The 14961-nt window shown below is 35.8% G+C and overlaps 1 protein-coding gene across 1 annotated transcript in view; it reads left to right on the top strand.

Moving 5' to 3' along the window:
• LOC150106510 (pleckstrin homology domain-containing family G member 7-like) overlaps positions 1–14961 on the top strand; it is a 280061-nt gene that overhangs the window by 226092 nt on the left and 39008 nt on the right. Inside the window, exons 15-16 of the mRNA XM_090393016.1 lie at positions 1502–1587; positions 5879–6023. Of these exons, the coding sequence (XP_090249142.1) occupies positions 1502–1587; positions 5879–6023 (231 nt within the window). The remainder of the gene's footprint in view (positions 1–1501; positions 1588–5878; positions 6024–14961) is intronic.

Raw genomic sequence — 14961 nt, 5'->3', positions numbered from 1 at the left:
TCAAGCCACTAGATGTGATAAGCTGTTTTCTTTACTTGGATCCTCCTTGCACAAGTTTTTGAAGGTTGTGTTTAATTTTACTTTTACATACATATATTTCTTGGAAAAGAAAAGATCATGAGACTGCTGTTACATATTCTTTATTAAATCAGCATCTATATGTTTTTAATTGCAACATTAAACTCATCTCTGCACTATCTCCAGTTCCTCATCATAACAGATACTAGATAATAAAAGTTTTATACAGTAGATCAGGCATGGTCCAGTAAGGCCACACCTGAAGGCATTCTACAGTAGTGCAACCAAGGGCGGCTCGTTCATAGGCACTGCAGAACTGCAGCACCCCCGTTTTTCTTGATATATAAATATATTTATTAATTTATTTATATTTGCTTGTAATAATTTTATCATCAGCAATCCTATACAATTAGGAGGGCGAAGGACACTAGTGGCACTGTGTCATATTGCTATGTGCTCAAGCATATGCACATCATAGTGAGATGCGAGCTATTAGTGTAATGCAGCACTGTCCATCATGCAGTTCCACTGTTGTTTATATGCAGTTTGCACCAGTAGTAGTGTTCGCAGTGCTTATCCTATTTATTCAGTCTCTTTAAATATTTGGACATTACAATTAAAGACATAACATTTGTTATAGCAATTTTTAAGTGATTTTTAATTATACTAAACTGTATAATTTTATTGATAATAAACTATTTTTTCATGAAACAAAACAAGAATATATTTTATTTTTAAGTAATTTTTGAATTATACCAAACTGTATAATTTTATCGATAATAAACAATATTTTTTCATATTTAATTTTTTTTTTTTAAATTTTCACCATAATTTTGATATTTTATCCAAACACGTATACGTGTGTATGTATATTTCGAAAGTTGCAGCACCCCGATTTCAAGCCACCACTGAGGCAACTACAACCTTATCTTTACTTATTGATGATTAAGAGCAGCAATAAACTGTGTAGCCTTCATAATTCCTTTTGACATTTCCTTTGACTTTAGATTTCTGTCAACTGTGACTTCCCACCTCCAGATTTCTAATTCCATTCACCTCCTAGAGCACTGGACACCGATACAATACGGTAAAACTGTACCCATTGTTGTCCATCAAAATGGCAAGTTTGATGTTAAGCCTATTAAAATCTTCCTGAAGGAATGCAACATTAGCATCACCTTATAACTCTTTCTGAAAATTTCTAACAGAAATACAAAAATCAAATAACTTATTACCCCCACGTAGATGTGCCAGGTAAATATCAGGCATTACATTTTTGTTGATGAACTCAAATATTTGTCACTGCTGTATCAATATAAAGTTTTAAACTAATAAAAATAAAGATCTTATTTAGAGCCTGTATTTTAACTAAGCGTGCTTGTGGATTTTAATTAAAAACTTGAAATTTTCAGTCACACTTAAAATAAGCATTTCATATTATATATGCATTCCATTAATATGTTATTAAATGATATATTCACAGATAGCGGAAAAGCCACAGAAATCTATGTCCTTCTTTTTGATGATATGCTGCTCATAACAAGGAGAAAAAAAGGGCTTCATAAAAAAGTATGCTTTTCATTTGACTATTAGCATAATGTAATGATATATAATGATATGTAATGATGTTATTTGATATATATCAAATATTATATATATATATATATAATTTCTCAATTATCCAACCACAGCAAGAGAGCAATTGCTAGTCAGATAACTAAAGGCCTGGTTAATTGAAGGTTCATTTATTTGAAGTTCTGATAATTCAGAGATTACTGTGTGTGTGTGTGTATTACACAATGGAAAGAGAGAAGTATAAATGCATGCACCTTAATTTTTTTTTAATATATTATTCACCTTTTTATTTAATTTAAGATACTGAAGAGAACATATGGATGTGATCACTTTCTATGCTTTCCAATATATCATCATACGAACCATGTTCTCCTTCATAGATGCCCAGATAGAAAGTTGATCATGCTGACCAGAATTTCTTTTAACATCTTGCAAAATTTAGTCCTGAGACATTCAATCAAACACCTGTGAATGATGCAGTGAGACATGCAACAGACTGTATTGTCCAGGCAGTGGCAACTGCAATTCCAAATGCATTATATTGATCTCCGCTCTGTTCAAAATTATATTGGAACCCTGGATGCCAAGCAGGGCAATTGAATCCAGAGCAAAAGTAGTGTGGAATAAAATCTAGAAAATGAATGGTAGTTATAGTAACACTATTCATCTGTTCTGGAACAGAACAATGCATTATAGTTGCTGAATCTAGAGCAATTTCAGCAAGCACATTATATTTAAAATTTGAAGTTTTGATATTCAAGAAATACCAAGAGAAAGGAAACTTCTCTTCAAATGTGCTAAAACTATACAATCAGTTATTTGTTAAGGATGAACTGGAAACAGCACTCTTTTTCACTGCCATAGGGCCTAATGGCAGAAGACGTTTTGTCATCTCTATTATGAGATGATAAAACATCTTCCACCATCTTAAATGGATTTCTTGCTCTTCCTATACAACAGAATGGAGGAATTTCCAGATTCATGGCATAAGGCAATTTTTGACCTCCAAAAGACAGGAATAAGATCCTAAACTGGCAAATAGTTATTTTCCTATTGCTCCGATCATGTTGTCTTTCTAAGATCTTGAAGACCTTAGACTATGGCTTTCATAGACACCGATTGACATTGGATCAGTCTGTTTTGAAACATATGTCAGAGATGCATTCCTGAAATGTGAACATTTGGTTTGTTTTCTTTAACATCGAAAACGTTTATCACGATACATCCTGGAGATATGGCATATTGAGACTTATTTGTAATCTAGGTCTAAGGGAGCATCTTTTTTAGGGACGGGGACCTTTTTCTCTAGCCAAGTGGGAAGTACATTATCCTGGTCATACTGCCAAAAGGAGGGAATTCCCTAAGGCTCTTTTAACACTCTCTGTTGTTAAAGTAAACCCAATCACTGAACATCTTCTTCCTCACTTGATCACTTCACAATTTTCTGTAATTCTTGATACATGACTATTACTGAAAGGCAATTTCAACAATTAACCATGTGTTCAAGGATTCTTAGTAATAGGTTCATGTTTTCAGCTGTCTGTGCACATTTTTGCTGAAAATGCAATCTTTGCCCAGGCCTGGGTGAAGTTTGTCTTGGACAAATTATTATTCCAGAAACCAAGTTCTTAGGACTCATTTTTAACAGAAACCTTACATTTCTTGCACACATTTGTCAACTAAGAGAAAAGTGCAATGAATATCCTCTGCATTCTCTCCTCTACAGAATAGGGTACTAATCAATGCTTGCCACTTTGCCTGTGTTGTGCACTCATTTGTATAAAACTAATTATGGTTTACAAGTCTGTGATTCTGCAAGGAAAATATCCTGGGATGGTTGTATCCTATCCATCATCGAATCTTTTTCCCACAGCTAATAGTCCTGGTTTTAATATTGGTTGACTACAGAACCACCTAATAGTTCCTGCATATCCCTTCTTGACTATCATCTTCCACTGATTGGCAACATCCCAGGTCACTACCTCAATCACTCTCGCCTACCACGGTGGCAGTTGATTTCTCATTCAGAAGTGTATCCCATGAGACTGATACCAAATCCAAAATTCTAAAGCCTGTATATACAGGCAGTTCCCACTTTAAGAGTTCTTTTTTCAAATATCAACAAAAGATCAAAAATATGAACATTAATTGCAATAAATAAATGCTAATCATTCTTAAATACAGCTTTTCAAACCACAACTTTCCATGCATTCAGGCAGACATGAGCATCTCACTGACTCACATAATGTAAAGCAATTACCATGCTGAGAATGGTAATTGAAAATGAACAGTACAACCAGAGTGGTTGTACTGTTCATTTTCAATGTTTCCTTATTTCACATTTATTCCATCTTATTAATACTGTAAAACAAGCCAAAACTAATTAATACTATGGAGAGTGGTGTTAATAAAAAGAAACTGTGAAGATAAACAACCAGTGAGTGTGCATTTAATGATATTTGAGAATGAACATCTATGGCATAAATAATTTCTTTATTATAATTTTCTTGATTTTGAAGACTATTTTTCATTTCTTCAAATAAATCATTTGCTAGGACTGGTAATTGTGGGGGGGAAGGACCATGGAACATCTGTTATAATGCTTGAATAGGATATTCAAGTCTGGCAGAAAACGTTTTTGAAGAATCACTGTTTCATCCCTAGGGACATTTGGGAACAGACTGACATCCAAAACTGGCTAAGATGTCTGAAGGTACTATATTTAAATCCTTTACCCTTCCAATAAAATGCAAGCCATTCCTCACATGTGATTCTGCCTTTCATATGCAGATCTGCCAGGTTTGACAGATACTTCACTAAGTTTTGAGGTCAGGGAATCTCTCCCATCAAGAAATGGAATATCCTGTTTGTGGATTTTTGTAAGAGTTATAACTATTGTATGGAGAGCTAAGTGTGAATAGCTCGCAAAGCCAGTTTCTTTTCATACAGGCAACCCAAAAGAATTCTATCATTGTGTTGCAAATGAAAGAAAGAATAACTCTTGTCAATGCAGAAGGGATCATTCAACTAATTAGTACCCCCACTTTGCTAAAAGCTATAAGAAACCCGGTTGATAAAGAGGAGGTACCAGACCTGTTGCACAAACTGAATAACAGTTTGGCAGTAGGGACTGATGGAATATCAGCATGGCTGCTAAAAGATTCTTTGGCTGAATTGGCTAAACCTTTGACCAGGCTATATATAATTTGAGTCTAAGGGAAGATTCCAACTATTGATCGTCTGTATCTCTGGAATAAGGGGGGGGGGGTAAAGATTTTGGTAAAGTTGGTTAGGACTCGCATACAGAAAAGAGTTGACAAAGAATCTATACTTTGCAATGAACAGCATGGACTTACTAAGATAAGGTCATGTTTGAGCAACTTGCTCATGATCTGTGTGAAAGTCACTGTTGAGTTAGATAAGAAAAATGGATACACATGATACTTTTGGACTTTGCTATGGCTTTTGACAGAATACTTCATGGAAGACTGTTGCATGAATTGGATTATAAAATATTAGCATAGATAAGAGGATGGCTAACTGAAAGATATCAAAAAGTTGTATGTGGGGAAATGTGAGTCTGCAACATTTAAGGTAACCAGTGGTGTACCACAAGGTTCCTTGGTCCAATTGTTATTCAATCTTTACATTAATATCGGGAAAGATTTAACAGGTTACATACAGCTATTTGCTGATGATGCTAAGATGACAAAGTAATGAGGAATCCAACTGACATGCAGAACTTGCAAAATGATTCGAATATATAAATAATCATTAGACCCAAGATTCATTAGGTTATTCAAATCCCCATGTTTGTTGCTAATCTAATTGTTTATAATTATTTTAAATATAAACATTACTCTTATAATAGTTGTGTCTTTAGAATGATATCTGTACACCATGTGAAGCAGCTCTAATTGGGCTTAAACAGTTTGGATGCCTTCAGTCAAGGAAAAGATTTTTACATTTTTTTGGAGAAGAGAGTGGCTGAATCTATTCGATTTTGCAACTTGACCTTGCTTTATAAAAGATGGTTCTTTGGGTTGAATTATGCATTCATAATGCAAAAAGGCTGGTAAAATGATTACCTGATTTTGATATAATACTAGCATATTAAAGTACCAATTTTTCTTAAGAGAAAGTTAAAATACAAATAAAAGTCAAAAGGGGAGAAAGAAACATCAAAAGGATGTAGCTTTCTCCCCTTTCACTTTAACCATTTATTCATGTTTCTAGTATTTTTTTAAATTATGTTAATAATTTTCTGTATTTATTATATCTGCAGAAATCTTCAATAACAGAGAACTGGTCAAGTACTGTTGGCAGACATGGATCTATTCATGAGTCTGGATTCAAATATGTTGTATATAAACAGCCTCTATCTTTAGATAGATTTTTTATCCATGATGTCAGTCCACAGGATGGAGCTGGTAGGTGTTTTAGGTGAATGTTTATGCCAGAATTCACCAACTTAAGCCAAAATTGTTTTTATTCACCTTAGTATCAATTTAATTGTATATTTGTCAATTACAATTTAATGTCACAGGTCACATGTGATGAATTTTTGTTAATTGATATTAATTTTCTTGATAGATTGCACTTTGAATGTATTTCAAATTTGAAATATTTCTCTGGCTGTTCTGTTACTTATTTCCAAAGAAAGTCATCTTCAGAGGAAGAACCATCACAGGTAGCATATAACATATGCTACCTGTGATTCATATATAGTGTATATATGAATTTGCCTGTTGGCAAAGTGACCATAAGGAAATCATCAGGTCATATAACGACTTATGTTAGAAAAGGATATAGAGCAGAAGACATCTAGAAGCAGTAGCATGGAAAATAAGAAGTTAGAAAGGAGATCAATGCTGCTTGTGCAGCGATCTTTAAATATTCAAAAGCCATAACAGAAGAAGTAAAAATAGATCATAACTATTCAAGATGTTAAGGCTTAAGTGCTTGGAGAACATCATATTAGAGGTTTAATGGAGTATTGACAGCACTGAGAAAGGATTAAAAACTTATTTTAATGCCTTGGACAGATAAGATGAACACAAATCTCACATCTGCAATCATGACTATGGTTAATCTGGTCTTGCAGCGCATGTATTGGATACTACTCACAGGATCTTCTGTGAGTAGTATCCATATTTTTTAAAAGAATTAATCCTCTAGCATATGTATTATACATCGTTCATACCTCTTTGTCATTAGGAAAACCCTGGGTGACTCAAGCTTCAAGATTTTCCATGGGAAATGCCTTAAATACCGATCTTTTTGACCATTCTCAAATAACCTGAAGATAATTTAGTAAATTTTAATGCTACCATAACACAATCTTGCCTTATTTCCTAGAACAAAGATCATGCCTCATTCTCCTTCACTTTTAATAACATTCCAGTCACCTTTTCAAGATTCACTTTTCTCTACTCGGGCTGACTTTCACATGTAACTTATCCTGGCATATACACATCACATCCATAGCCTCTTCAGCCTCCATAATGCTAGGTATCATTTTTTTGTTCTAAACATTCTTATCTTCTGCACAACTCCTAACACTTTATAAATTCCAAAACTGTCTAATATTGTATTCAACATCTGGAGTGGAGTACCAAAAACCTCTCTCAGAATGCCTGATCGCATTCATAAGACAGCTATTTGCTTAATAGAATATCCGAACTCTTCCAATCACTTTCCTGTAACTCCACTTCTCTACATTATATCTTCTGTGCTTTCATTGATTCTACTTCACTGGACTGGCTACACCATTTCTCCAATTCCCTCCATTTATGTATGAACATGAGCAGCCACTAGCCAAGATCTATATACTGTTCCTCTACAAATTTACTGAATCAACTACTTATCCTTTTATTTTATTCCACATCACATACTTCTGTCTCCTAGGAAGAGTCTTTCCCCATGCCATTTTCCCCCCAACATAAATGACTTCCAACCCTTAGAAACACATTAACAGATTCTCTCTCTCTCTCTAATCACTTGTGCTAAAGAAATGACACACACACAGCACTGTCATCTTATAGGTCTTGAGATTTCTTGTGTGGAGTTGATATGAAAAAATAAAGACCTTAAACTCATTCATGCTCTTAACATTTACAACACATGCCTGAAGTATATTCCACTCAAGTATATAATAAAAACTTTACTCCTGACTCTTTTGTTCTTTTCTCTCACTTCTATGCATAATTCCTCCTTTTCCCCAACACACACACACATTAATCTGGTAAAATAGCTTCACCAACTTCAGTCTTTATTAATTATCTCTTCCTCATTTATTCACTATATCCTGCATCTTGGAGGATATTCACTATATCCTCCAACTTATTTGGTTTAAATATCTTGATATCTGTAACAGTTCCTGCAGTTATCAACAACCAATATTCCAGAGTCCTGATATTGCTTTAGTTACTCATTTATGGACCCTGTCCAGAGTTTGCTCATCATAATAGAAACCACATGATCAAAGTGCATGATAGCCTAGGTATGCTCTGAGCAAGGCTTGTACAGTGGCATAAGACTATCGTTATCTTTTCTCTGTGATATGTTTTCTTAATATGTATCTACCCACAAAAAGTTCTAAGCTTACTGTAGATTACTGAGTGAGTAATATACTGGGATAAGGATTAGATAATCCACAAATCCTGCTCTAGAGACCAAATATGGGATTATATAACATCGCTGTATGGTGTAGTCTTTATAATTCTTGCATGAGCTCTTTGGACAGTAAGTCTCTGTTAACCAACATCCCCAGATCACAAATCACTTCCACCATACACCCTTAAACATTTGCTCTCTGAAGTGAAAAGTCTTGCATTACTGACATTAAAATAGCAACACCACTGACTATCCAAGCTAAAAGCCTATTTATATCTTCCTGGAGGGATTTGAAAATATCACTCCCTATAATTTTCTCCAACTTTTCATTGCCAGCAAACAGCTGAATATCCCTTGTCAAACAACATGCCTTGGGGCTCAAAGAACAGAACCTCTCCCCCATGGCATGTCACTGGTTATTATCCTTTTCTGTGACATTGTTTCCCCTCCCATATACAACTTTCTGGTATCTTTCAAGAAGCTAATCTCTTACATATCTGACAAATCTATCAGCTATCCTCATGTACCTCAACTTGTTCATCAAATGCCATCCCGATATTCAAAAATGTCTCTTATCCAGCACATTTATCACTTGTGCATTAAATGAAATAATGCAGATTATCTTCCATTTTCAGAACCATGGTGACATCATAAAGAATTCTATACTTATCTCAATCCTGTGTCCTAAACAACCTTTCTGATACTTACTTGCATGTACCAGTGCAGACCAGTGGCATATGGTGGGTGTGCTGTGGTAAGGCAACATTATTAAAAAAAATCATTACATTTGTATATAAAAAAACTTTCTTTATTAAGAAAAAAACATTACATTTATACATCACTTCAGTCCTTTCTTTCCAAGATCTAAATTCTATGTAAATTTAGAAGAGATAGACACTTTTTTACCATCTTTAACTATTTTTAACTTGACCTCATATTCTTGGCTTAAAAAGGGTATACACAAAATATCTTCGCTGTTTCGAGTTGCTGAGAAGTATAAAACTAAATGTCAGTTTAAAAAAAAATATATATATGCATTTATCTAACAGGAAACCACAAGGAAAAACCAATTGTGCTTCCCTTCTCAGTGCAAGTAAGTTACTGAATAGAATTATGCTACTTGTATTGTTGATTCCTATGTAAATTTCAGTCAGTGGGCATACTGCTTACTCTCGGCTCACCTTCAGCTAAAAATGCAATTAAATGCCTTTGCAAACTCTGTGTAAAGAACTGCAATACTCTCTCTCTCTTCATATATGCCTAGTCAAGGCATGTTTGATGGCAATGCTCACCTTATTTGGTTTAAATATCTTGATATCTATAACAGTTCCTGACTATTTCAAATAAATAACTTCTCAAAAAAAAATTATTTCTTCATGAATTTTCAAGGTGTGCAGTGCACATCAGGAATATATGCCCCTGATATAGAAAAGCATGGCTATAATTAAAAAATCTGTCTTACACATCAGTTTTGTGTTGTTAAAGCAAAAATTTCAGTGATGCTATTTTGGCTTTCTTTCACTCATTTTAAACTTATTAAACAACCAGATCATGGGCATAGTTAACTCATTTTCAAAATCTCTAAAAATATCCAGTGGCACACAATCCAGCTCCATGGCCTTATAAAATTCTAGCTACTCAGCACCTCTTCAATTTGCTTTTATCAATCAGAATTTTCTTCTTCTCTATTCAAAAGTTTGGACAGCATCCCTTTGAATAATTCTGCTATTTCTCTCAGTCATTTTGTCACTTTTACTATTTAATAATTCCATCTATCTATAATCGTTTTTCCTCTTGCTTAGCACACCTAGAATATATATATATCACTGATACAGACACACACACATACATATATATATATATATTTGGAAACATCCATCTTAACACCACTTTTGTGGTGGCATTACAAGCAAATATTTCGGTGATGCTATTCTGTCTTTCTTAATAGATTCTCATTAAACAACCAGATCACAGGCATAGTTAACTCATCTGGATGTTTTTAGGGCTTTTGCAATGAACACATCATCCAATTTTGTGGCTTTATAAGGATCTAGTTACTCAGCACCTCTTGTTTTGCTTCTACCAGTATTCATCACCATTCAGAATATTGGACACCATCCCTCTGAACAATAAGAAGGAAATACACTAACAGGGAATACTCTCATTCCATAATTCTGCTATTTCTCTCAGTCATTTTGCCACCTTTACTATGCACTAGTGTCATCTTTCTATGATCATTCTTCTTCACCACATAATGGAAAATCAACTCTCATGCTTTTTTTTTTTTTTTTACTATCTTTGGCACTTTTCTAGCCTGCATCTTAGACTCCTAAGAAGCAGGCTAGAATGCAATCATGCAATGCTAGATGCATTGCATGATTATCATAATACCTTTTCCATAAAAGCTTCTTTTTCCACATTGTGTTCTATTTCTACATTGCTGACTCTTGACATACATTTACAGCATGCAGTACACTGCCTGTGTCAGATGTGTTTTAATCAATTCCCATGCTCTGTTGATGTGAAATGAAAGAAGCTTTTATCATCACCTGTCATATACCCCCCCCCCTCCCCATGAGTCCTCTCTCATTTTAGACACATCCCAAAGTAGTACCTCATGATGGCGGTGTTGATATCTCGTTCACAGCTGCATCCTCAGCGGCTATCACCAAATCCAGCACCATAAATTTGCACTGATTTCATATACTTTACTCTTGTCTTGCTGTAACTTCAATAATTTATTTTATTTAGCATATGACATCAGAATATATAAATATATATTTGTGCAGACAATAAAAATGAGACAAGTATATCAGGTAAAAAAAAAAGTCACTAAAATTTTAAGTCATCTAGTTCAGATAGCCAATCAAGAGCTGAAGGATCTGTCTCAAAAAAGTCTCTCAAGTCACCAGGGTAGGCTCTCATGCTGCAGTCCTCCACAATGTGCCGGATGGTTTGGTTTATGGCCCCACAGTCGCATTGGGGTATAGGTGATCTTCCCCACTTGTGTAAGCTGTCTGCACAGATACCGTATCCCATTTAGGCTTTTCCATAGATGACATGGAAGCTCAATCCCTTTCGGATTTTGGTTGGAAAGGATATACTTGTTTAAGTCTGGTGGCAATTTTTCTTTCCAAGTTTCTAGCCATTTCGAATTAACATTGAAATTGCTATTTATTACTTCTTCAGCCAGTATTAGTGGAAGCCATCGGATTTAAGGCAATTCATATTTATATATAGGCGATCTTCATGTATTGGGAACAGGGGATTGCTGTTTATTTTTTTGTACTCTTTTAGTAGAGCATCTTGTCTACGCAGGTTCGATGGTGCAATATTGCTCAAAGTTTGTTATTGTCCTCATCGCTGCATTTATTTGTGTGTCAATTTTCTTGATATGAGGACTGTTTAGCTATACTGGTGAACAATATTCTGCCACAGAGTAGACTAAGGCCAACGTGGAGTATCGTAATGTAATAGCAAAAGAACCCCATGTAGAACCACAGTTTTTGTATGATATTATTACAGGTTCTGATCTTTAAAGAGAAATTCTCCAGATGTCTTTTGAAAGATAGTGTTCTATCCAAGGTAACACCCAGATGTTGAGGTGAAAGGAGCTAACCTCGGTCTTATTGAGATTTGGTGTTAGTCTCCATTTATGAAAGTATTCCCCAATGTTTCTAAAGTCATTGTGAGAATATCGTTAGTCACTTTGATGCTCTTGTGTTGGGTGGCAAGGGCTATATCATCAGCATAAGCAACTTTTTTGACCTAGTTGTCTGTAGATCAGATGTATATAAGTTGAATAAGATTGGTGATAATACTGAGCCCTGTGGGAACCCATTGTTCAGCTTTCTCAGTTTACTCATTTTGTTTCCCAATACCACATGGAAGAACCTGTCAGAAAGCATGTTACCAATAAGTCATATGATGGATTGTCATGGTATGACTTGTATAGCGTCCCCTCTTTCCATAGGAATACAAATATACATTGCGTATATTTGTATTCCTACTTCTACCAATACTGGGCGATGTTGGCTGTGTGGAAAATCTTCAAGGACCTGTCTTGTTGTGTTTATCGACTGATTTTTCAAATTTTGGGTAACAAAGCAGAGGTCTGGGTTGTATTCAGTCTTCCATGCTGCAGCCTTAAAGGCTCCTTTGCATCAAATATTAAGCTAAGATTGTTTTGCTCAGCCCAGTTTGTTAATACTTCACCATTTCCATCATTATTATTGTAATTCCATATGGTGTGATGGCTTTTAAAATCTCCTATATAAATAGTGGGATGTGGAAATATGGAAATTAATTCAGGTGGCCATTCTACCAAGGGAGGCTTATAGATGTTAACCACTGTGAGGTCTTCAATTTTGGCTATGATAGAGTGTATATTCTGATTAATATGTGCTGATATTAAGTGGGCATTCTCTATACTATTGCGTATATACATTGCACAGCCATGAGCTTGGTGATGTGTAGCTCCTAGTATATCATACCCTGCAATTTCTCCTCTAGATTTCAATTGTTGTTCATTATCTGTGTGTGACTCTTGAATGACAGCTATGTCTATATCATTTTCTCGAAGGATTTTTGAGAGACATTGACTTTTAGCAAAACTGATTCCTTCAATGTTGAGTTGGCAAATCCAGAAATTAGCACCCAGTTTTCTTTCCTTGTGGTCCTGAAAAGGATCGTTTGGTGATTGTATAGCTTGTAATTTCATGTGTCTATAGCCAGAGATCGTTAAGATAGATCTGGCTGCCAGCAGCCGCTCTAGCTCATTTAGCATTACCCAGGGCACACACGTAGAGGCGAATACACCCCAACTTCAGTAATTTTTTTGTTTCTTCCTTACAGTACTCATTTTCAAGTTCGTATTTCCATGATTAAAATCTCCATTATGACATTTACATAGGCAAAGTGGATGCTAGATCTAATGTTATTTCAAAACTGAATGTTTTTATTATTATTATTATTATTATTCAGGCCTCCATGGAGTCAAAAGCCTCATCGCCGGAGGTCCTTCCTAAGAAACAAAGTCAATCAAGACTCGTCATGGGAGGTCCCTCCTAGGAAACAAAGTCTATCATACCACTCCTTAAACTCATTGACTGTTCTCGCTCTCACCACTCAATCAGGCAATGCATTCCATGGTTCAACCACCCTCCATGAAAAGAAACCACTCCTCACCCTCTTGCTGACAGTTTCCTTCTGTTACTTCCAGGGATGGCCCCCTTGTCATCACTCCTTCCTGCTGTTTAACCAAGCGAAAAAACTTCCCCAGCATCAACCCTGTAACCACCTCTCAACAGTTTAAAAGTCTCGATCATATCACCTCTACTTCTTCTATCCACCAAACTCTGCAGTCCACATTTCCTCAGCCGATCCTCATACCTATCATGTCATTAAACCATCTTTATTATCCACCTTTGTACCCTTTCCACAGTTAATTTATCCCATTCAAATCCTGGGGACCAAATCTGAGAACAATAGTCTAAGTGTGGTCTGATCAGAGTCTTATACAACATAATGAAAACCCTTTTATCTCTGCAGGTCAGTGTCCTTCTCATTATTGCAGCAATCCTTTGTGTTACCTTCACCACCTTTGTAATATGTCCCCTAAATTTCAGGTTTCTATCAATCACCAACCCCAGATCTTGTCTCATCTACTTCCTCTGGCATAGCTCCTCCCATAGAGCATGCAGCGTCCCATCGATGTGTCCCAAACCTCAAGACCTTACATTTTGCTGCATTAAACCGACACCCCCTTTCATTTGCTGATCTGTCTAGCTTATTCAAATCCTCTTGCAGGGCTACCACATCTGCACTATTACTAATAACCCTTCCCAGCTTCACATCATCTGCAAACAACTGAATATCCCCCTACAATCCACTAACAATGTCATTGATATAAAGGTTCAACAATATAGGTCCCAGTACTGAGCTCTGTGGGACCCCACTTGTAACCCTCTGCCTCCTTGAAGCTGCCCCACTATACACAACTGTCTGATACCTATCAGACAGCCAATCCTGAATCCAGTTGACCAACCTGACATCCAAACCCATGTGCTGCAACTTAAATATCAGCTTATCATGTGGCACCCTGTCAAATGCCTTTGCTAAGTCCAAGAAAATGGCAGTATATGCCTTTCCTTCATCTACTGCTCTTGTAACTTTATTATAAAAGGCTAGCATATTGCTAAAAAAAGAGCACCCCATCACAAATCCATGTTGACTCTCACAGATAACATTACCCTGTATATACATTGCCCAATGCTGTATACGGTCCCTCACTAATTTCTCCAAGATCTTAACAACTGCTGATGACACACAAACTGGCCTATAATTAAACACTTCCAGTCTGCTACCACCCTTATGCAATGGCACTATCTTACCTTTCTTCCATTCCATAGGCACCTTTATTGTAGCCAGACTTTCATTGAAAAGCCAGGTCAAAGGCACTGTCAGTTCTTTAGTACATTCTCTCAAAACTCATGGTGAAATACCATCCAGTCCCACTGCTTTACTGACATCCAGAGTACACAGTATTTGGAACACTCTCCTCCTGCACCTCTAAACCTCGAACCCGCCATATCCCTCTGGTATTAAAATTTACTCCTCCAGGATGAAACACTCCAATAAAGTGTTCATTGAACAATTCCACTACTGTATCAGTCACTCTATTCCCATTTTTATCCACAATGTCATTCTTCCACAATCATTTCTCCTCCTACTGGCAACATAGCTAAAAAATTC

The sequence above is a fragment of the Typopeltis vanoorti genome, chromosome 5 (assembly GCF_054136105.1).
Source record: "Typopeltis vanoorti isolate ZY-2024b chromosome 5, IOZ_Tvanoo_1.0, whole genome shotgun sequence".
In the NCBI taxonomy this organism is placed as follows: Eukaryota; Metazoa; Arthropoda; class Arachnida; order Uropygi; family Thelyphonidae; genus Typopeltis; species Typopeltis vanoorti.
Note: the sequence above shows the minus strand (reverse complement) of the source record. Positions and strands in the feature narration are given on the sequence as shown.